This window comes from Gymnoscopelus braueri (assembly GCF_963280865.1).
Source record: "Gymnoscopelus braueri genome assembly, chromosome: 22".
In the NCBI taxonomy this organism is placed as follows: Eukaryota; Metazoa; Chordata; class Actinopteri; order Myctophiformes; family Myctophidae; genus Gymnoscopelus; species Gymnoscopelus braueri.
In genome coordinates this window covers 25,247,781-25,272,358 of record NC_137624.1, presented here as the reverse complement: position 1 = coordinate 25,272,358, position 24,578 = coordinate 25,247,781, and the positions used below count along the sequence as shown (strand labels likewise).

At 42.2% G+C, this 24,578-nt stretch overlaps 1 protein-coding gene across 1 annotated transcript in view; it reads left to right on the top strand.

Annotated features, from left to right (window-relative positions):
- Positions 1–24,578, top strand: part of ass1 (argininosuccinate synthase 1) — a 34,715-nt gene that overhangs the window by 2,557 nt on the left and 7,580 nt on the right. Inside the window, exons 3-11 of the mRNA XM_080419482.1 lie at positions 1,291–1,359; positions 4,650–4,838; positions 7,391–7,447; positions 7,964–8,038; positions 8,980–9,050; positions 9,177–9,207; positions 15,650–15,740; positions 19,569–19,653; positions 21,066–21,130. Coding sequence (XP_080275608.1) covers positions 1,291–1,359; positions 4,650–4,838; positions 7,391–7,447; positions 7,964–8,038; positions 8,980–9,050; positions 9,177–9,207; positions 15,650–15,740; positions 19,569–19,653; positions 21,066–21,130 — 733 coding nt within the window. The remainder of the gene's footprint in view (positions 1–1,290; positions 1,360–4,649; positions 4,839–7,390; positions 7,448–7,963; positions 8,039–8,979; positions 9,051–9,176; positions 9,208–15,649; positions 15,741–19,568; positions 19,654–21,065; positions 21,131–24,578) is intronic.

The following is a 24,578-nucleotide window of genomic DNA, read 5'->3' as shown; positions in this document are numbered from 1 at the left end:
TATTTGTGTTGAATCTCACCTTTACCCTGGCCCAAGCCAACACATTTTTGTTAGATTAAAATAACTTTGTATCAGTACCCTGATGACATGATGACAGTAACTTGTAACAAACTTAAAAGCATCACAGTATCATGTGTTATGTGTGAGTGAAATCACATGTCCGACGTCCTTCTCTTAGTACTAGCCATTATGTGTGTATATAGCACTCATACATATCTTAGTACTGGCAATGCTGGGTGTATAGCACTCATTTATATCTTGGTAATAGCCATTCTGTCACTGTGTGTTTAGCAAGTACTAGCCCAACCCGATCTCCAGAGATTACCGTAACATTGCACGGAACGAGTGCACTTCATTCCGTGGATAGCCGCCTCGGAACTCCCGAATTGCGTGCATATGGTACGGCGCTGCCTTTGTGACAAAACCATTTCGGAGGCGCGCAGTCACAGGCGAATTGTCCCCCCGTGAAGGACCACCGAGGGAGCTAAGGCGACCGAGTTGCCGTCCTGAACGGTGGGACATTCGCCTGTGCCTACTCAGCGCCGTTTGAGTTATGTACCGATAGGCACAGAATCGTAAATTTTATTGTGCGGACTGCTCTGCTTCCGGGTTTTTCCGTGTTGCGACTGGTTACGCCCACCGTGGGACTCGCCGTACATATGCACGCAATTTGGGAGTTCCGAGGCGACTATCCACGGAATGAAGTGCACTCGTTCCGTGCAATGTTACGGTATTCTCTGGAGATCAGGCTGACTAGCCAGATGCGCTGTGAGCTTGTAGATCTGCTATAAAGGTGTGCCCATTGGAACGCCTTGGGCACAAAAAGTTTGAAAACTGCTGCCATAAGCTGTGGCCTGTTGGAATAAGAATAGCAGATGAACTTATTAATTGAAAATACAAATGTTTATGAAAATGTAATAGTTTATTCCGTATGACCAGTAAGTCTTGTACAGCACAGTTTGTGATAATCCACACAGACAGACAGACAGACAGACAGACAGACAGACTGACAATGGCGAAAACCTAACCTATAGACTATGTGTTACTTTAGTCCCAGGTTTATAGGAGGTGGTATATCTGTTTTCTGGTTCATTTCCCCATAGCTTTGTTTGATGGGCTCAGCAGCAGTTTTGAACCGGAAACACATATGATATTACACCATCTGTTTCGAGTTCAACACTGGCCTGCATTTGGTGTGGGGGGAAATGAGTGCTTAATACACTAATTAGCCTCGAGTGACAGGTAAAAATGTTATCCATTTGATTGGCTGTGCAAATTCTGTGCTTGCAGGCAAATATTGGACAGGAGGAGGACTTCGAAGCTGCCAAGGTGAAGGCTATAAAACTGGGTGCAAAGAAGGTGAGCATGGTTCTGTTAAATCCTGAGGACATTTTTCCTCAGGAAACGAAACTTTTGCATTGTAGCCAACAGTTGTGCTGCCTCCTCCTTCTCAACAGAAACGAACTAACCACCTATTTAATTTGGATATACAGGTTTACTCTTGTTACTATTATGTAGTGCTGAGGACTTAAAGGTAGGGTAAGTGATATTTTTGGGTTAAAACAAAAAGTATTTTTTAAAAAGGTTTAAGCACTATATTCTGATAGTAATCATTGCTATAGAGTGTTTGTTCAGTAACAGGAGTCTCCCCGTTTCTCCAGCTCTTTGATAAACAGAAAATCCATTTTCTGGTAGGTGTCAAAATCTCAGCCAATCAGGAGAAAGTACCCATTTTTAAGCTTTATTTTTATAGTGTTCCAGTTCTAATTTTGCCTGCTCATTTCTTAGTGTCATCACTTCCAATTTCACTTGTTTAATCTATATCCTGATTGAGTTCTCTATCCTGATTGGATAAAATTGGAAAAAAAGAAAGAGCTGGAGAGACATGGAGACTCCTTATATGGACAGGACACTCTATAGTAACGAGCACTATCAGAACATAGACCCATTTTGCAATTATTTGAATAATTGCAAATCACTTACCCTACCTTTAAATGGGACCATTGCTGTAATAACTTTGTATTCATGTGCATAATTAAATCATAATGAAGTCTGATTGATAGATGGTAAGTATGGCAAGACCCAGGTGGATGGATCGTGCCCTCTTGAATTTAATTTAATTTGATTTAGAATGGTTAAATCGCTTCCATGAACAGTGGATATTATGATATGTGTAAAGAACTAAGATGACTCCAATACAAGTTCACTTGTAGTGTTAACCTTGATGTAGTGTTAACCGTCTGCTCTGCTCCCTGTGTGGGTGCAGAGACTAATGCCTGGAGACAGTTTATTTGTTTAATGATTAAAGGACAGATGTTGCGGTCCAGAAGTTATATTAATAACTCATCCCCGGCAGCCAGCCAGCCAGTGAAGCAGCTAATCAATTTGATGTTGAGAGAAAAAAGGAGCGGACCTAGTATAGAGCCCTGAGGGATCCTGGTCAACGAAGTACAGTATATAGGGTTTAAGTGGTTAAAGTCAAGACCCCCCTTTTATATGTCCTTATTTATAGGCCTCCCAAATTTGCTCAGGTTTTATAGATTTCTTTTTTAGAGCATTATTCAGTCATTATGACCCAGTATGATGTAGTTCTTATTGTTGGTGATTATTATCAATGTTTGCTGCCTCTTTTCATTTGTTTTTAGCAACCGATTTGATCAAACTCTATGAACCCTTTAATCTCATTCAGTCTGTCACTGGTCCCAGTCACGCTAAGGGACACACTCTGATCTGGTACTTAAAAAGTAATAATCTCTGAATAATAACGCTAACGTCAATATAATATAATTATATATCCTGTGTCTGGCCATAACGCTGTAATATGTCAGACCCTGATCCCTTTATCCTGCTCCCAAGCACCCTACATCCTTCCGTTGTCGTGCTTTCACTTCAAATTCTGCTCATTATATCTGTCTGGCTTGCTTAGTTGCTCCTTCCATATACTGTTATCCCAGTTTATTTTAGTTTTTTTAATGTTATTGCAGCATTCTTTCTGACATTAAGTGGTGGATGCCCCAGAACTTCTTCCAGCTAAATGAGGCAAAATCAGGGATCCTCCTAATTGCCCCCGTAAATTCCACCCTCCTTCCATTCACTCCATGGCAGGTTGTCAAACAATTAACTGTTAAGAATGCGGCCCATAACCTGTGTGTGATTTCTGACACAGACTTGTACTTCCTAAGTCAAGTTACAAGGGTTGTACAACCATGCTTCTTTCAGCTCAGAAACATTGCCAACATTAAGCCCTTATCATTTGCAGACCTTGAAAGGGTCATTCATGTTTTCATTTAATCACGCTTGGACTATCGCAACTCCCTGTGCTCTGGGCTCAGTCTTCAACTTGAGCAAAATTCGGCCTCTAGAATAGATTATTGACCAATTCTAAGAAACACAACAATATTACACCCATCCTAGCTTCTCTTCACTGGTTGCCTGTGAGTTTCAGAATTGAAAAATATTATTTTTTTCTGTTGGTGGTTGAAACTCACCTCATTACCTGGGGTGATCTGATGAAGTCAGTGTCGTCTCTTAAATCACTTCTAAAAACCTACTTTTATATCAAGGTTGTTATTGCCTCTTTTATCCTAGCTTTTCATGTTTGTCGTAATTGGTTTAATGGATGTTAATTGATGATATTTGTTTTTATTGGTTGTTTTATCCGTTACTGTTTACTCTATATTGTTGTTGCTTTGTCCTTTTGGCTTTATTTGATCTTGCTATTTTAAAACACGTTTCGAAAAGCGGTTCATAAATAAAGTTCATTATCATTACTGAATAGATAACTATACTACTTCCAATAGGTATCTGGAAGTAGTATAGTTCTCAACCACACAACAGTAGAATACAAAAGCGTTATATCCAGCGAGAAATATTGTGAAGTCCTATTTGTTCTTCATACACATACAACAGTTTATGTTATTGTAAATAATACCAGAATTGGGCATCCGGATGGGCAGGAATTAAGTTCCTGTCGGAGGCACCGCAGAGGATTCTCCGCGATTATTGGCCATGTTTGTGTTAACTTTACTAATGATTCTACAGGTTGGTTAGGGCGCCTGTTCAGCAGGGAGTGGAACTGGGAAGGTGAAACTCCTCACTGTCTGGTGAAAAGAAGCGGCTGGCAGCTCTATGTGTATCAGAGGAGACACATAGTTGTCTACACCCTCTATAAGACCAACAGTAGGAGAATTGGCATAATGACTAAATTGGGAGAAAAATGTAAAATCATGCGTAGACTGCAAGCAGTTCAAGCAGCAGATAACACTCGAGAGGTTTACACACACACGTGCTCGTCAGTATGTGGGTGTCTGTGATGTGTCATAAAACTGACGTGTCAAGCAGCTGACCAATTTGGTGGTCTGTTTAAGCTCTCTAGTGACTGGCGGTTGGTATGCACCTGTTTGCTTCCATGCTACCCAGTACCTCCAGTGGGCTGTGCTTCCCTAAGGGTTCTGCTTACCCCTGGGGTTTGTTATTTATATATCTCCATGCTCTTGGTTGTTTGTCTTCTAATGTGCTGATTAGGGAGTCATAATGTAGCAGACTAATGGCAAGATCAATATAATATTTATCCTTTATCAATTAGTTAACTTTAATATTTTATACAGTACATATTTACAAAGACAAAATATTTCTCCCTTCATTCATAGGTGTTTATTGAGGACATCCAGGCAGAGTTTGTGGAGGAGTTCATCTGGCCTGCGGTTCAGGCTAATGCCATGTATGAGGACCGCTACCTGCTGGGCACCTCAGTGGCACGGCCTTGCATCGCCCGGCGGCAGGTTCAGATTGCGCGTCAGGAGGGAGCCCAGTTTGTTTCCCATGGTGCAACTGGAAAGGTGAGTCACTCACAACAAGAGGAATTTGAGGAACCACACTTGAGTGAGGAGTAGAGAAAAAGGCTATATTTTAAAAGCTGTCATTATTGTCTAGTATGTCTGGAGTTTCCGTCATTAACTTTTCCCCCAACTCGCCCTGACGAAGACCTGAGGTCTAAACATGTTGGCGTACGCCTTGTTATAACAAAGGCTGTTTCCTCCTTTGTACAACTGAGTGCCCGGATCCTCTGGTTTTTATCTCATGTTTTATCACCTCTGACCCAGGAGTACCTTTGATACTTTTAACTATTTTTAACTACTTATGTCTCTGGTGAGCGGCTGGTTGCTTTGTTTTCTCTCGCTCAGAAAGTTAGTGAGAAGTGCATTGACATTTCTACCGTTCCCAATCCATAACCCATTTTGTTTGAATTGATTGTCTGTTTATTAAGAATCTTCCTACTATCCTCCAACTTGGACTGAACTGTGACATACATAGTTGCACCTGTATTTAATTTCTCATTTGCATACTTATAGAGTAGGGAAGAAGTGGCCAAAACTGACAAGCCCTGTTCTGTCTGATGGTACTGGTTGATGAGTCTCAGTTAATTGTCTCCGCCAGGCCGTAAGGCATGGCGAGAGAGTATGTTTTACCCCCTGTCCGTCCGTCCGTCCGTCCGTCCGTCCGTCCGTGTGTGTGTCCGTCTGTCACCAGCTAATCTCCGGCACCGTTGGCCCGGTCGCTCCCAAACTGTGCACACACACTCCCTGGATGCCAATTCAGAACCTCTGCCCCAAAACTTTCACATGGGCCTGTTATAGCGCCACCAGGAGGCTGCTTTTTGAAAAACACATTTATTTACTGTACTCCTACAGATTTGGTCCAAACGTCACGCGAATCGGTACACAGTATCTCTATAGTCATTAAACGAAATGAGTCTTTCAGATTTTTCATATTCCATCCTGATTGGCTAAAAATGGCTTCCAAAGTTTGCAGGAGTGCTCCATTTTCAACAAAATGCCTCAAATCATGAACACAGCATGCAATTTCTGTGAAATTTTGCACGCGTATTTCCACTATGCCGAGGAAGAAATGCCACTTAAAATGTTTCAAATCAGCCTCATGGTGGCGCTATAACAGGCCGATTCATGTTTTTACCTATAACTGCACCGATCTGTGTAAAACTTTGTATGCGCACTCCCTAGAGGTCAAGGAAAAACCTTTGCCCTGCATTTTTCCCATCTGCCTTTTATAGCGCCACCAGGAGGCCGACTTATGTAAAACACATTTCTTTATATTACTCCTTCCGATTTTATCCAAATTTCACGCAAATCGGTACACATGATCTCCATAGTCATGGGATCAAGTCGGATGTGTTTGATTTTTCATATTCCATCCTCATTGGCTAAGATTGACATCTAAAGTTTGCAGTAGTGGCTTGTTTTGAACAAAATTCCGCAAATCATGAACGCACCGTCCGATTGCGGTCAAACTTTGCACGCACATTCACACTATGTTGAGGAACAAATGCCACCCTTTTAACATTGGCCTGTTATAGCGCCACCAGCAGGTCTAATTTAGCAAAAAAAAAAGTTGCACAAAATGCCTCAAACCATGAATGCAGTGTCCGATTGCCGTGCAAGGCCTAAGAACAAATGGTACCCTTTAAACATTGGCCTATTATAGCGCCACCAGGAGGCCACAATAACCTACCTGACCTGGCGGAGACCTGTGCTCCCAGGAGCACTTTTTCTAGTTTAATCATGTTTTCAAAGTCCCTCATCCATTTTATTTAGTCTCTCCCAAATTCTCTTGTTATATTTAAATTAGCAAAATTTTCCCTACCTGAGCAAAATATTTGAAATGTTTATCTATCAACAATTGCATAGCTACCTATAACTATAGGCTACAAACGTAACCCCGGTTATTTGAGTATTATAAGCGAGATGTCTCGCTTATGGGAAAGCGCCCCCTGGCGTGATCACAGAAGCATTTATTACACACTTCCAGACAATCTATTAGCTGGATTAAGGTCGCACCAGGCCACGTCAGCAGGGTACCACCCCCCTTTGTGCTACATAAGGGACTGCCGTGGCTTCAATTTAAAGCGCATTGAACTTTCACCTGCATTAAATGTGCTATACAAAATGATAATGCTAATTTAAACTCTACTTTCTACTCTTTGATTAATCCACTTCACTTCCTGTTTTGGGTTTGGATGAATTGTATATTGTGAGTGACCCTCAACACTTTCCACAATGTTTTTTTATTATGCCTACTACTGCAGCATCTGCCGTTTGTGATACAGTGTCACACTTCTGCCTCTAGAGGGAGATAAACACCACTGAATCCAGTTCAGAGAAAGTCAAATCAAAATGATGACAACTTATAAAAGCTATACAAGTTACACAGTCATGACTTTGCAGCTTCCTCTGTTATTCTGTTTCAAATGTTCTGGGATGTTGAACATTTTACACGTTTAAACTTTCTTCAAGAAAAATGCAGATGAATATTGATGGACAAAGAAGCAGTCCTGAGGTCTTGTGTAGCTAAAAGAGTTTGTTTTATTTTACAGGGCAATGACCAGGTCCGTTTTGAGCTCACATGCTATGCTCTTTATCCTGATGTTAAGGTGGGTTTTCTCTGCTGTGAGGTGGTAGTTGTCTGGACCAGTGATTCTCAAGTTAACCTTTTTCATTTCATGGACCCCCAGTTTGATATGCATAGCCCATAGACACCCATTTGATATGATTGGGACTGGGACTGCAACCTACCCTGTAAATCCTCAGTGTAATTTAACTCTTAAGTTAAATCTTGAGCGAAGATACCGAGGCGCTGTAACACTTTGTTTGCGCCGCACGCGGCACTTGATGCAGCGTCGAGCCAAGTCACGACTTTGCATAGACCTAGTATGTTAATGTCTTAAGTGAGAATAGTTACAGACCTGTAAGCGTCCATTTGGTTCCTATCCCAACTATCAATCATTTAGCTTGGGACCCCCTGGACACAGCCCAAGTACCCCTGGGTACTTTGAGAACCAGTGGTCTAGACTACACCATAAAAAAATCTGTTTGATGTTTCTGAAACAGTAGTTGCGTGTTGAGACCCTTACTGTTTCTCTACTGTATGTATGTGACTTCTGCTTTAGATCATCTCACCGTGGAGGATCCCTGAATTCTACACTCGGTTCAGAGGGAGAAAGGACCTGATGGAATATGCTCAGGTTCATATGACTGCATTGCTACACAGTCAGTCACACACATACAACATGGGGACAACATAGGTGCTCCGTTCAATCTCCCCCACTAGAGGGCGGTGATGATATTTCAGTTAAAGACAAAGCACAGATCATTTTAGAGGCTGGGAATTCTAACAATGTGAACAACAGTAACAATGTTATAATTTGGGATTCTCATAAACAATAAATATGTTATTTACATTTTGGAAATCTGTGACCAGCTAAATCTGCCCCACCCCAACATTCACAAATCATCCATTTGAGTGGTTTTCTGATGTCAGGTGTAGAAGTCCACCCAAGCTCCATATAAACAAATGCAAGGACAAATGCAAGGACACAATATCATCAATATTCATTTTATTTCATATTCAACAGTAGAAAGTGCTCCAGAGCATTGCAAATATAGCTGGTTTTGAATGCTAGACATTTACAATCTACATATAGGCCAGTATTATGCTAAGTACAGTCTATATAGTATGTACAACTAGCAACTTCCTCCACTCGATGTCATGATTCTTCATACCCGTACAACTGCTTTTTCAGCAGTTATGGAGGACTTTTCTAATTTTAATTAATTTACATAGTATATATTTACATATATTTTATCATTTTTACCTGTTACCCTACCTTTAATGTTCCCTCCCCTGTCTTGTCAAACTGAGTCATGGAGTTTTCCACTGAATATCACAAACGACGTACATAAACGTAAACCTATTATGTCATTGTGCAATCTGGATGACGTAGGCAGTTTAGAGAGACATGTATTTTATCGTGGTCACGTAATGTAGTATACGCGTATGAAATACCAACAGCTTGAAGTGATTTAATGACTGTACTCTGACTTATTTTGATCAGAAGTTATTGCACTACCTTTCCTTGAACGCTCACGTATGGTATGCTTTGATGCCACTCTATTTCAAATCTAGACACATGGCATTCCTGTGTCCGCAACTCCTAAGGCACCCTGGAGCATGGATGCCAACCTCATGCATATAAGGTGGGTTTTGTTGGCACAATCAATCTATCCCAAGAGTTTGTTAATGATACATTTTCAATATCAAAAATGTGATTAGCCTGTAACAGTATGTAACTGGAATTAAATCATTGTTTTGTTTTCAAACAGCTATGAGTCAGGAATCCTGGAGAACCCCAAGGTAAGACCCTGTTCCTGATTTGAAGCCTGAAAGTTTTACATAGTCTCAAAGGTGATTGACTAACATATTCTTCTCATGCGTGATACACATGGACGTTCTTTCATACTTGAACCCTAGCATCCCTATTATGGGGGGAACATTTGCAGAAAATAGCTGATCTACAAGCTCACGGTGTGGTGTGAGCTTGCAGATCGGCTATTGTCAGCGAAGAGATTTGTTGGAAAAAAAGAGCGGACCAATTACAGAGCAGAACCCGGTCAACAAAGTATTCGCTGACAGTGCAGACAGTGTAAGTGGTTACCACAGCATGAGAATAAACAGGTTTCCCCTCTGGCAAACCTGCTGTAATATTACAAAAAAAGTGCAGCTCCTTGAATTTATTTTGTCCTTCACACACACAAACAATTTTACCACATTAACTCAGCATCGCTTTTGTGAAAAAGGGTGGGAAAAGACTCGCGCTCCACAAAAATATTTATGAATATAATTATCTTTATTTTTACATGCTCAATAAAGTGACCAAAGTGTAAAGTGCAGCAAACATGATGACGGTTGCATGACCGAAACGTTTGCTGCACTTTTATGTAGCATCGTAATCATTGCGCCTGAAACCAGCGTAATGATAACACGGTGTCAATCCAATGCACTTCTGTTAACCCACGAGAGCCCCACCACAGACAAACCCAAGTCAATCTCCCACACTTGCATGGGTGGGACAGTTTGATCTCTGCTGTGGTCATGGGTCAAAGCAGTACATGAAGGTTGCCCTCGACGACCTCCAAAAGTCCTGTCCCTCCGTCTTTTTTCTCTTTGCCTCTGTCTGAGTCTCTGTCTCTCATCACCCCGGGTCCTCGCCGGGCCCTGGGAAGAGCCCGGGACACACAGACACTGACTTGTCGTCAGAAACGCTTCGCCTAATTCCCGATTTCATGGGAGCCCGAGAGGGGGAAGGGTTAGGGTGGCGCACCCACCCAGCTGGGGCCTCCTGGGTTCCAGCCCTGGCTCCTCGGGGCCTCTATTGTTCCCCTGGTTTGCGCTGCCGCCGGCTGCGACGTGGGAGGGGAGCCATTTCATCGTGACACCGTGACACCAAAATGTCACCAGTAACAGTAAAGTACAAAGGCGGCGGGCCAGACAGATGAGTCCCCAATGGACCGGGTGTCACAGGGAGGCAAGGGGTTCCACGCTTCTGGAGTGGAGGGGCAAGGACAGAGCCACTGTATCTCTCTCTCTGTCTGTCTGTCTGTCTGTCTGTCTGTCTGTCTGTCTGTCTGTCTGTCTGTCTGTCTGTCTGTCTGTCTGTCTGTCTGTCTGTCTGTCTGTCTGTCTGTCTGTGTTTGTCTGTCTGTCTGTCTGTCTGTCTGTCTGTCTGTCTGTCTGTCTGTCTGTCTGTCTGTCTGTCTGTCTGTCTGTCTGTCTGTCTGTCTGTCTGTCTCTCTGTGTTTGTCTGTGTGTCTCTCTCTCTCTCTCTCTCTCTCTCTTCCTGTCACTCTCTCTTTGTCAGTCTCTCTCTGTCTCTCTCTCTCACACCCTCCACAGCTTGTCCTGTTGAGAAATGTGGGGAACAGAATGGGGGTGGAAAAACAACTCAATAGCGTAGCAATGAATGATGACAGTATTGTGTAATTGATTTCATTCATGGGTTTTGCCGTGGCCCATTTACTCAAATATTAAGTCGATCAATGGCATTAAATACAATGAAATATTTATGGTGTGGGATCTAAAGTGGTAAAGGGATTTGAATACATTACGCAGGTTGCGATATGAGGGATTCAACTTGAGCAGCAGCACTGTAATAATTCAGTAATTTGCCATCCATGAACAGCATTAATACCTCATAAGTAATTTAGAAAGCTATGCTATGTTTGTTAATTTGTCTACATATAAACAAAATTAATGAATTAACCAGATATGTACAATCAAGTTGAAAATGGCAATTGACGAAAATACAATCAATACCAATACTAAAACGCAAGACTGAACCAACTATTTCATTCATATACGTACGCAGACTCTTATATACCCAGATGACCTTTTTTCAAAGAGGTCATCTTGTTCTTGGTATCTCCTCTCTGTATCTTTCCCTTTCTCTCCTCTTGTTACAACCCTAAAGGCCCAGGGCAGACCTCAGCTATTCAGACAACCACCTCCCCCACCTGTCGCACAATGCCCCCACTCTACTCAACACAGTCAGATTAGGAAATGTCCAAATGGTCGCTCATATGTTCACCAATAGATAAGAACTGCCCGGGAGTTCAGATTACTCTGTGATTACCACTGTATCCTTCCTGATAATAACACACCATCTTGCCTGTAGCAATGTTGACTAAGTGACATTGTTTGTTTACTTAGCCACACATTAAGTTATGTTAAGTTAATCGCTTACGTTTTCTCACATAGTTTATGTGTTAAGTGGATTATGCATTGCATCCGCTTGGGTGAAGTGGATTCAGGTGTATGATTTGAATTAAGTTACCGCCCAAGCTAAACCTGGGTAAGTATTTCACAGTATCAGTTTTAGATTTCTATATTGTGAAATTCCTAACATTAGGATAACAACATGATGCCACGGATGTCGCCAAAAAAATCTTCCAATGTACTTCCTCTCCTCTTCTCTCTCTTTCCCTACACATGAGCAGTCGAGGTCCCGCACCCTGAGGCATCCTGACACTCGTCCCGAGTCATTAAAACATCACCTCAGTCTTTAATTATACCCTCTGTCACTAGGGCTTCCCTTGGCCCCTGTCAGCTCTTTGATCGCCGGAGCTGATGGAGCGCCGCTAGTGTTGACCGGGAGTAAAGGAGCGTAACGCACAGTCCCCTGTTCCCCAAGAGGAAATGAAAACTTGTTTTCTGCCGGCCGCTTGGCTGGACTTACTAGATGGATGGATAGAAGATCACCCGGGCCTTAGGGGAAGGATGTGAGGTTGTAGGTCCCATGTATGCATGCTCATGTGTCCCTTTGAAGGAGGGAGGTCAGCGGTTGTCATGTGCTTTGCCCCTGTGCCTAGGTCTGATTGTTTTGACCTGTGATAGTTAGTGAGTGGCCTCAGTGTTTGCCTGCGCTCACTTTGCTTTTTTCACTCTGCTTGTGAGGGAACCTGTAATATGTATGAGCCATCCACCGTGATTAACCGCAGCCCTGTGTACTTCATCGTATGACGATAGGGCATTGAGAGCGTGCAGATCGGCTATTTTTGACAATTCTAGCCGATGTCCACTTTAATGACGTGCCCAAATTAAGTGGAGAATTCAGCCGAAGGCCCAATATTAGCCAAACGTACCTGGGTATTGAGATATAAATGTTTGTCCACACTTAATGTTTTATTCTTGTTTCAATTTGCTGTTTGCATTTTAAGGAGGAGGACAGACTTGAATCGTGGTCATTTAAGTGTTATTTCCAACCCAGTGGGCCAAAGATTTCGTTTTTTCTTCTTTCTTTTTTTTTTACCACACTTCTCTCTATATCTCCGTCTCCCTCTCCCTCCCTTTCTTTCACTGTCCTCCCTCCACCACCTCTGCCTTTCTTTTGGTCCTATTGGCATCAATTGAAAGCCAATGAGGCAGCTAACGTGTGGAAAGAAATTTACTTGCTTTAAGTTCATGCCTCGCCTCGGCTCTCTCCTCCGCTCTGCGGGCCACATTCAGCACAACAATATAACAGGAGCAAAGACTGCCAAAGGAGCTGTTCTGTGCTACATGATGGCATGCTTCACGCCCCATTTCACACCAATGCCCCTCTCTCTTTCTCCACCCCCCACCTTCTCAATCTCTACCTTTTCCTCTCTTTCAGGGCCATGGCTTTGGGACAGGTTCCACCTGCAGGGGGTTAGAATTGAAATGCATTGATCGCTAGTGCACTGGAAACAAGCCTATTACATTGCTTTGCCCTTTTCTTTTTATCCAGCAGTGTATAAGTTTGAGCTCTCATCTCGTGAGCACGCATACGCTTGCGAGGATCGTTTAGTGAGCAATTTGTGCTGTGTTCCTTATAAGCTTATATGGATGATTGTTGTTTATGTGTTTTTTTGATGGCGTCAGATGACAGTTTTAGAGTTCAGAATCTACTGCTCAGTTCAGGCAGTACTTCTGTTGTCCTTTTTTTTGTAGTTGTGTATTTAAGGCAATAGAAACTGTACACAGAGGGTGAACCAAAAATAGTAACGTAATAAATAATGGTTGCTTTGATGAAAATGTGCCCGTTTACCTGTAAAATCCCACAAGAGTCTGTCACTGACCATAAAGTCTGTCATCCTTTCAATCCCCTGTCGTACTCACTGTCAGTGAGGCAGTTCAAGGAATTCTCTATTATGTGGTCAAGATGTTTCCATAAAGTAGTATTTCGTAAATTGCTTTTAGGCACTTTTGTGGGTCATGTTACAAGGCTCTGCTAAAAACGTTTATTTTATCAAAGATATTTTCAAAAATAGCCGATCTACAAGTGTGAAGCGTTGTCGGCTTGTAGATCTTCTATTTAAAAAAAAATCACACCCTGTGTGAAGTGGGCGGTGTCTTGCTAGCTAATCACAATACTGAATGGAGTCAACCAATCATGTACAAAAGATAAATACATTTATTGAAACACTCTTTATGATGGACGAAACCATAACTTGAAAAAAACAAATATTTGGTTTTTTTCAAGTTATGGTTGCTTATATAGGGCTATGCACATGTGTCATGTGACACTGGCCAATCACAGTCCTGAATAGATTGTGATTGGCCAATCACAGCGCAGGATAATTCTACTAATTTCCTGGGCCCAGATCACAGCGCAGGAAAATGTACATTTTTCCAAATCTCACTTATAGGGGCGGTTTCACCGCCCAAAAATACATAAACATAAACAACCATAGGTCTATAACCAGCACACAGCCCAACAGGAATCCTGTAATTGTTTCTCATTTGAAATTCATGCCATACTTCTCCCTTTTTAGAGTATGCAAAAATGACTGCCCTAAAATGGCTTTTTAGGGCAGTCATTTCACCCCTCTCCTGTTTGCCCCCGTTGGGCATCTTTCAGGGTACTGAGGCGGAAAATAAGGAGAGAGAGAGAGAGAGAGAGAGACGGATGCTTTCCAAGTAAATTTTGGTGTTTAGTTAAAAGGAAAGAAAGCGATTACGCTGCTCATTTTCTCCTCACTGACTGGCGGCAAGCGGATGGCGATTAGTTATTGTATGATGATTTAGCGTCTGGTAAAGCTTTCCATTTAAATGCACCCAGTAGTTATGGGGCATAGTCCCCCTGCAATTTGCCTCAGCTCAGGAGACATTGTCCATCGTCTTGTCCTAATGCTGTGTAATTGTTGGGGGGCGCATTGCTGGGTGAATGTAGCAGATTGCCGCGCTCTTTTAGGTCCTAGTCGGGACTTACTGAGATGGTTTTCAGGTCCCCACCAACTCATCTTTGTTGTAGTCTGCCCATTAACCTTACAACGCGTCTTTTTGAGCTTGTAGATCAGCTATTTTCGGCAAAGAGATATGGTGTAGAGGGGAAAAAGGAGCACACCTATTATAGAGCCCTGGGGGAGCCCCGGTCAACTAAGTTTAATATTTGATTTGAAAATGGAAAAAAAGGAAATCTGAACTTGAAGATTAGAGGAAGTGAAATCAGGTGGCAGAAAAACGTGTGTATGTCTTTTGCACCAGAAATGTGTTTTCTCATCACTGGACAACAAAGCAGGTGCGCCAATAGCGAGACCTTAACGCTCGTGAGGCGTGCCCAAGTAAACACCCTGTCAAGTGAGTACCCACGTCGAGCGGTCGATGGACTAGCGCATCGACAAGTCTGACTTGGCAAGCTGTGTTGGACAGAATAGTTTATCACCCTTTTCCAAATTTCACATAGCTATAGCTACATAATGTAAACAGACTGGCTACAAGCGGGCACATGTCACTTCAGTCAAAAGAAGGACAGCTTAGCCAATTCAAATGATGGGCGTGTGGTTTTGTGAAATGTTCTGCTGCAAAAGGCATACACGCCAGAAAAACCCAGGCTAATGATTCTTGCTGACACATTGCGCACAGGTGTAATATTACTGTGTGTTTCCTGTTTCCTGCTCAAATTGGTTCTGTGACCGTCATGTCAAGTATGTTTTGACTTGGCTTGTTCTTTTCTTGGGGATGTGGGTTACCCCTGCCCCCACCCCACCCCTGTGGTGAAGAGGTATACAGGGAAAATAAATCCAAATAGAGGAGAAAAATGAAACATTGATTTTTGTCTTTTCACTCAAGTCCCGATAGCTCTCTCAGGGTTATTTTTTCCCCCTGCATCATCCTCCATCTCCATTTGCTCAACGTACCTGAAGTCTGTTATCATCTCAGACAATAGAATCCATATCTGCTGTGCTATCTTTCAGATGAGGTCTCAAAAGGTCCAGGTTGTTCATCAAGGGCCATACAGTGTGAAATAGACTTCACTTCTGTGATTGTATGTGTGTTTCAGACTCATGCCCCAGCTGACCTGTACATGATGACAAAGAACCCAGAAGATTCTCCCAGTGTCCCTGACACGCTCGAGATAGAGTTCAAAAAAGGTATGCGAGTTTGCAATGAGTGTCACCTGTTTGTCCAGCTGTTGCTTCTGTGTTTGTTTTTAATTCTTATCTGCAGAGCCAGTTACCCCCATACAAGATTTGTGTTGTTAAAATGTTTCAGAAATATTCAAAAGGTTTCTTTGAAAAACCCTGTTGTGGGGTCCTCTGGGTCAGGGGTCCCTGGGGGTCCCGGACCCTACTTTTAGAACCACTGGACTAACAGACCATAATCTCTCTTTGCCAACTTGTTATGCATGAGATCGGGCTAAGATATGAAAACTGTGACCCGTCAACTCCAGATATGACTCCTTCATGCCATGTTCAATCGGCCTTGGCTCTTCATGCCTATTTAACATTGACACTTAAACCCCCGAGGCTACAGTTCCCACTTTGCCCTGGCTGTGTTTTATCACCAGCTCTGACCACCCAGACTTAACCCCAGCTCCTCACACCATTACTTGGTCCAACGCTGCCATGTTTGGCCCTGAGGCACATGCACAGGCCGGAAGCATTAAGTCTAACTAATACACCCTGAGGGCTGAGAGACATGCTCATTAGATATATCACCACTGGGACTTGGGTAAATAGTGGAAAGTGTCACATGTTTGCACAGACCGAAAACGGCCAAAAACATTTGAGCCTGGGGCAAATGGCACAGATGTCCCCTTAATCCTTGGTCAGTGGCAGAAGCTGAGCGCTCGCTGAGGGCTAGAGGCTAACATCAATGGCCTGGTGGTCACTAGCCCCTCTCATCACACGAGCTTGGCTGACAACTTTATGAGCCGTAATTACAATTTGAAAAAAAGTTCAGAAGGTTGGCACTTGATACTTTTGCAATTTATGGGCATTGATGATCCCCTTTTAACCACTTAAGCCCTATTTTATACTTGGGCTATTGGAAAATAACTGATCTACAGTACAAACTCACTTGCGATCGAAGTGTTGTGAGCTTGTTGACCGTCGTAGGGTGATTAAAAACTTTTAAAAAGTGGAAAAAGTTACCATTTTGAAAATGTTTGAAAAGTAAAAGACGTAAATAAGAAGTAAAAGAAGATTTTATTTATTTTTATAAAATGTGTGAAGATTTTGGACCATTTTCACGCCTAATGGCATGCCAAAATAGGGACACCAAGGTGAAAGTGGTTAATCTAATCCACTGGAAATAAAAAAAAATCACTGTTCAGAAGTTGGTCTACATCTGTGAGAATGAATGTAATTTTACCAGTTTCTCAGGGAAAATGTGTAATGATAAAACAAGTAGACTGGTAACCAGTTGACAAGTAAGGAGATGTCCTTTTTTGTTTAACACTGAAGCAGTGGTCGAAACCTAGCCTTGTTTCGCGGGCTCTTTACTGGCCTGCACTCCATTTTCACACATATTCTCTGTGCCTTTATTGAGCACCCTATGACAAAAGCTGTTTTAGCTGTCCACACAAAGGCCCGAGCCTGCTCCTCCTCCCTCTCAGCACAAGATCAGCGCAAGAATGTTTCATTTCATTACCCTCCAACCTTTTCATCGCAGCCTTTCTCACCAAAGTTTTCTCACTGATTAAAAAAGAATATTTAACAACAGGAACCTTTTCCCCGTCAAACACTCCATTCCCCACCTTCTCCCTTTATAATTTTATCCCTCCCTCCTTTCATCCCGAAGAAGGGGAGAGGAAAAAGAGACAGAGAGGAAAAATGTAAAGCAGTAATTTTTCCTACAACTGTGTCTGCGCTCCCATTGTCTGCACTGTTCGGGTGCAAAAAAACTGAAGAAAAGGATCACGGGGAGAAAAATAACCCTCAGTGAATTGATAGAACCCGTATGATGGAAAAAGCGAGCACAGAGACGAAAGACCGGTCCATACAATCCCGCGTTCACACACTCACTCACTTAATTTATTTGAACTTTTAATCTAATTATTAAGTATTTGGGGGGCGGGGTTTTGGTGGCCGTTTTTTAATAGCGTGCTAACCGCTCTGCCCTTGATTGCGCTGAGAGAACTTTTCTCTTCTTCTTTTTTCCACGGGAGCCACTTGAGATTCTCGGGATCTGGGAATGATCTGGTGACAAAGCCCTTGTCTAAAAATGTTTGTCAAGTCCTTCACGTGTCATTCCAACTAGGGCTTTTCTTTAACACACAGAAATAGCTGAAAAGCGCCCAGAAGTACTGCTTTTCTCTCCAAAGCTATTTGATTGGCAATTGTAAGTATGCTAAATGCTATTGAATACGGAACGGCCGAAGAATCGACTATCAGCAGATTTTTTTTTTTTTTTTTTTTTCATCCTTCACTAGTCCTCAAAAGGTTTATATTACCCTCCACCCCCAACACACACACACATGATGTGCATACACTCACACTTGCAGGCACGCACACATACACGCACACCCGTCACCCATACACTGACAAACACACAATACCCCTTCGCCCGTGTTGCAGTGTGTTCCCTCTCCTTCACCTTTGAACTGTGTTGCTCATTTCAGGACAGGAATCAGGACAGTGATTGATTTGCACTTGGTTTCTGTAGCTGCGGAGAGAGAGGATTGTGGAGAGAGCGTTGTGTTAAGCCTGATTTATTCGTACGGTCCTTACACAGTCGGGAGCGCGACGAATGAACAATCTGAAAATGCATCGACTTCAAACTGTTCATTTGGTAATGCCTCGTTCATACAGGTTGATGGTTTTATTTTCCGTTTAAAAACGACCTGGTTTTGAAAATAGATTACGTTGCCTTATTGCCATACTCATCCACAAAATCAGTTGTGTTAAATTAAAGTGAATTATTTGCACGATATAAACGTGTAAAGTTGCGAGTGGGTGTTGCACATCAAAGATAGCAGATCTACAAACTTGTAGAGCTTGTAGATGGGCTATTTTTGGTGCACGACACCCATGCGTAAACTAAGTAAAACTCAGGCTTTAGAGACGGGCTGATGGAATGATTGAAAGATGGACCATCTTATGCTATTCTCTGTAGCACATTTATCCCCACACGAGAACACACAGTGGCGCGAAAAGAAAAAAAACAACTCATTGCTTAGAGAGAGTCCAGGGAAAACACAAAACCGAGTGTGTAATTCAATTAGAGAAGGGCCTGGTCACGATTTCACAGCCTTCAGATGAGCTGGCCCTTTGAATTTATTAGCACCTCTCACCACATCTCATTAGCAATGTTTTTATTCTTAACCAAGAACCATGTTTTTCTTTTTTCTTTTTACTTAGATGCTAGTTGTCATCCACAGATTACTACTGACAGTCATTGATTTTATCTATAGACTCAAATCTCCATGCTTTAGATTAACTAAGCAGTTCAATTCAGCACGTTATAAATGTGATTCATAGTCTCATGTACGTCATATCTACTCTATTCACAGCTTTAAAGACAAATATTAGTGTCAGTACGCATGCAATATCAAAAGCAGAGGCATGTACCCCCCACCCCCACCCCCCAACCATAGTGGTCTGCTTGCTGTGTAGAGTTCACTGCACAGTTTACAGTTGAATAATATGAAAGGAGGAAGATGAGGTCCACATGGCAAGCTAAAAAACTGGGTATTCTCTTAATATGGCCGATGCCGATATTTAGAGAGCAGGGCAATATAATGCCAATATACTGTATATTGCCGATATCATGTAGTTTTTTTTTGCCATTTGCTGTATTTCATTTCCCTACACCCTCTCCACATTACCTGTCTCTTTCTACTATCACTATCAAATAAAGGCTTAAACAATTCTGTATTTATTTGTTTTGGTGCAAGTATGCACAATTTATTATGTGGGCCTACTCGCTCTATTCTGATCAGCCAAATGCATCTTGTCTCATGCCATCTGAACCTTTAGGAGTGCCTGTCAAGGTGACCAACAAGAAAGACGGCAAATCTCAGGACAAACCACTTGAGATCTTCCGCTACCTCAATGACATTGGGTAAGTCCAGTATGACGGTGATTCTCTAACTTTTTTTGATTTCAAGGACCCCCAGTTTGATGTGCGTTAGGCAACGGACCCCATTTGATCTAATTGACCCTTACAGGTCCATTTAGAGTTACAAACCTGTAAGGGTCCATTTGGTTGCTAACTGTCAATGGGGACCCCCTGGAACCCCCCAGGAACCCATGGAGGTCCCCGGACCCCACGTTGAGAACCAGAGTGGGGGGCAGCAGTGGCGCAGGAGGTAGATCGGCCGCTTGGGAATCGGAAGGTTCCTGATTCGATACCGGGCTCCCCCTGTGTTACTGTCGAAGTGTCCTTGAGCAAGACACTGAACCCCTAAGACTGCTCCCGATGAGCAAGTTGGTGCCTTGCATGGTTCCCTCCGCCATCGGTGTGTGAGTGAATGGGTGAATGTAATACACATTGTAAAGCTCCTTGCATAAAGGTGCTATAGAAATGCACCATTTACCATTTACCAGTGCAGTATGGTCTGCATAGCCCTATAGCTGTTGCATTAAGGAGAAAATAAATTGCCTCCAGAAAGAACTTTACAGGAACTGGTTAACCTCTTAAACCCTCTATACTTATTAACCCATTCAATCTGGGAACGCATCTGTGTCATTTTAGATTTCTTTGGCTATTCAGCAGATCTACAAGCTCATAGCGTGGCACCAAGTGCCGCGCTATGCTCTTGTAGATCTGCTATTTTTTTTTATCGTGAACATTTTGTGCAAATCTTTGAATATATATTTTTAAATTGAACATTTGTCTCAAACCTTTGCTTCTGGGGGGGTCCCTGAAACAAAACATTTTGAGATGGGGGGTCCGCGGCCAAATACATATCCAAAAATGTTTTCTAAATCCTAGCAGTATGTTGCTATATCAGTGGTTCCCCAACTTTTCCATGTCAAGGACCCCCAAAATGAATTAAACCCTCTATACTTATTAAACTAATACTTAGTTGACCGGGGTCGGCTCTGTACTTGGTCTGTGTTTTTCCCCTCTGCGCCGAATCTCTTTGTCGAAAATAGCCGATCACAACTATTTTCTGCGAATGCTCCCCCTAGAATAGGGATGCTAGGTGGTTAAATATTGTTGCACTCAGTAATGGTACTGAAAAAGTACCTTACCTTTGAATACTTTTCAAATAGGTAAGCAGTTTGTTATGTCATAACAACCTGCCTTACTCTGGGAAAAACCTTATGGTAATAAAAATAAGAAAAACTTTACCAATGATGTTGATAATATTCCTAGCACTGCCAAAATGTGTTATGTAGCAGAAGGTTTATGACAGGTGTCTTTTCTTCACTGGATAATTTATATCTAAGTTGTCTGGACTAAACACGTCAAAGGTCTGAGATACTGGTGTAAGAAACTCTGGTGTTCACTTCTTTCCTATTTTGCAGAGGGAAGCATGGAGTAGGCCGGATTGACATTGTGGAGAACCGTTTTATTGGCATGAAGTCGAGAGGTAAGAAATTGGATTTTCACATGATTTTTGTCTATCCTAAGCAGCAAGCGCCTTGGTTATAGCAAACATTATATTTTGCCTCTCAGAAGTCCTATTCACTCTAATATACAGACTGACACACAGATTCAAATTCTAAAGGTGTTATGAATACAGTTGGATTGGCATACCTTCTCTGAAGTAAGTGCTTGTATTAATTTTTTCACACCCATTCAAAGCCGATCCTTTTCGACATCAATGCTTTCAGGCAATTACCGTTATTTTACGTGAGTGCTTAAAGTGTTCCACTTACATTTCTTCTTGCATAAAAGTGGGCTGGAAGGCAAAAGCAAATCCCTCTGGTCAAAGAAAAAAAAAGCCTCTCTGACTCGTCTGTAAGTTTAGGTGTGAGGTTACCCCCTGATTTGTACATGCAAAAATATGCATGCATAAAAAACACACACTGTGGACAAATAACCGTTATGCTTCAATGGATGGTTATAGGTAGGAACTACAGGCCACACCACTGGCTGCCTTTTCTCCTCTCTGCATGTATCATGCCAGCATATACATACAGTACAAGGGTAGTTGGCTGTCTTGCTCTGGCATACTCACGCCCGAGTTATACTTGTCGCGTCGTGGAAATAGCCGATGGACTATTCAGCCGTGACACTTTCTCACTTTGCTGTGACTGGCAAATTGACTAGACCAGTGGACTGTGGCTGTGGCACGAATTGGCAGGTTGAAAATGAGGAAACCCACTTTTCTCTGCCCTCGGCTGAGCAAAAGATCACAGCTTTTTCTCCCAAAGCAATAGGAGGAGGAGCACAGACTGTCACAAGTGTTTACAGTGTGTTGTGTTTACATTTTGATACAGGTGTGGTGCTTTGGCAATACTTCTAGTTGTGTCTCCTATTCATTGCTGTTTGGGTCTAAGTTATATTTAAAGTTGAGGTTGTAATATTAAAACATATTTGTTATTATAAGATCATTACTTCTAAAGCATCTGGACTGCACTTAGTTCAGAAAAATTGCAATGCTGTTTTACTATTTATAAGTACATGTTTATAAAATGAAAACTTTTTTTTTTTTTTCAGTTTTGTTCTGTAAACTGCTGACAACATTTCTCCCAAATTCCAAATAAGAAAATATTATCATTTGTAGGACAATATTTCTGGATAGGACATAAATCTTATGGATTGCAGCTTCAAGTGGTTAATTTCTTTCCAGTGCTGTATGTTTGCAGTGGTGGTCAACTCATTTCCTTGTTGTGGTGTTGCAGCACTGCTATATAAATACAAAGAGGAAACGCTGTGTCCAAGTGGCTGAATAACTACCATAGATCATGCGTTTGTCTCCTTTGGAATGGCGATGTGTCAACACAATAGATGCTGCAGAGCAACTGAATGGAGACATGTCATATTTATTTGTGTTCCCTCCATAGACGGGGTCAGAGGTGTTGGGGGAATGGAAATGGTTTTGTCAAGAATGTTGTCAATGTGCCACAAAACACTCAACAGACTGTTGTTGTCCACCTGTCACAGCTCTGTCAGGCCAGCCAACCTGGGTGCCATTAATGGTATTAGCTGCAGTGTATCTATAGAGGGCGGTAGGAAATTGCTCTATCCTTTTAGGATGAATAGGCAGTCTCATCCTCTTGTCACTGCCATCAATTTTCAGAGACTTGTCACTGAAAATGACGACCGACGTTTCTCAAACACAAGAGATGTGTCAGTGTGTTTGAAAGAAGTTTATTTCTTTGAAACGAGTTTGCAGTAATTCATATTTACCCACCTCAACCCCCCCCCCCCTCCAGTCTCTCTAGCATAGCTTGAAAACACACAGCATCTGTTTAAAAGAGGGGCTTTTCTCCCTGAGCTTACCCAGATACAGTAGCATTTGTAAAGTGTGGCACCGTAGGGTGAGCTGTACAGAACAGCGTTTGTCCAAATACTGTCTCCCAAAATTTTGCCCACAAATCTCACAAACCACTACACCGATCAGCGCCAAATGTGCACGCTGCCAGCAGGCCAGCACCTAAATTTCTGAAACCCATCTACGACAACTGTTTCTTTTGTGACTTTATAATCTCAGATCCACTGTCCCTCCAGGCTATGGCCAGTCTGGAGCCATACTTGGAGGCCAGTATGTCCTCAACTCCATATTCGGGCAAGACTAACATCACATTGATGACATGACATCATGATGTCACACACCTAGTCACTTGCTATCCAAAGCTACACATTGCACAGGGAAGCCATGCCATTATCGGACCCTGTCTGGTTATTATTCACTTGTCTCTGTTAAGCCACCTCTTTTTTGGTGCACTTAAGCCAAACAGGGTTGGAGGGCGGTTTAACTGATTTATCTGATGTAGCCAGCGGAAGTGTCCCAACGTGTCCTCTGTGGCCCTGGATCATCTAAAATCCACACGACCCTGTTGGCTTGGCTCAGGTTGCCACCTTTTCAAGGTTTACATGATTAGCTGTATAAGTAAGCTCTACTTTGGGCAGTCGGCACTCGGCACATCATGACTAAGTGCTTGTCTTTCAGATCCAGTGTTGAAGAATTTGGGGAATCAATCTTTTCATCTTAACTGCTTACTCGAGTAGAAGAGACAGAGAAATCTTCTAATTTAAATCTCATGGAATATAAATCAGATTGCAGGAACAGCAAAAAAAAAAAAGAAATGTCACCATCTTAAATTATACTTTGTTGCATGACCCTGACGTACTTTAAACTGAATCATTTTGAATGATAATTGAATAATGCTGAATAATGACACGGTTTCAGTTGAAAACACAACATTTTTGTCTAGTAGTAACAATTTTGTTGAAAGTATCGTGCAGCAAAGTAGCCTTAATCACTTACCCGAAGAAAATAAACTGAAAAGCTTTTTGAATCTCTCATTTATCATACTGCTATGTCTTTTATCCTTTGAATTGAGCTTTGAATAGCAGAACACATTTGGTGGAATTACTGTATCTGTATCTCACAATTTCTGTTAGGTAGCATTGTGCAAAAAATATATAATTGATAACTGATGATTTGAATAAAAAGTGACAATCGTTTGATATTCAGAGCCATCTGTTGACATAAAGCTGTGCAAATCACAGTGACACAAAAATGGATAGCATTGGTAAAACTGTTGCATAGTCTGTGTTGCGGCATTTTTCTCTCTCCTCCCTTTGTTTGCAACTGACATTTGAGTGATGGCTTCATTTCTCCTGTCATCTCACTCATATCTCTCCCACTCTGCTCCCCACAGTCCAGAGGGGGTAAATTGCAGGGTAGACAGAGCCCTGGTCCAGGCTCCAGGCTGGCAGGGGCCTCCTACCCCGTCATTTACCCAGGACAGGCTCATCCCTGGTTGGGGAGGATGAGCGCAGTAAGGGTGCATCTGTTAGCACCGAGATGGAAGATGATTGATGGCTAATAGACTTGTCTTGTTGGATTTAGTTTTGAATAGACC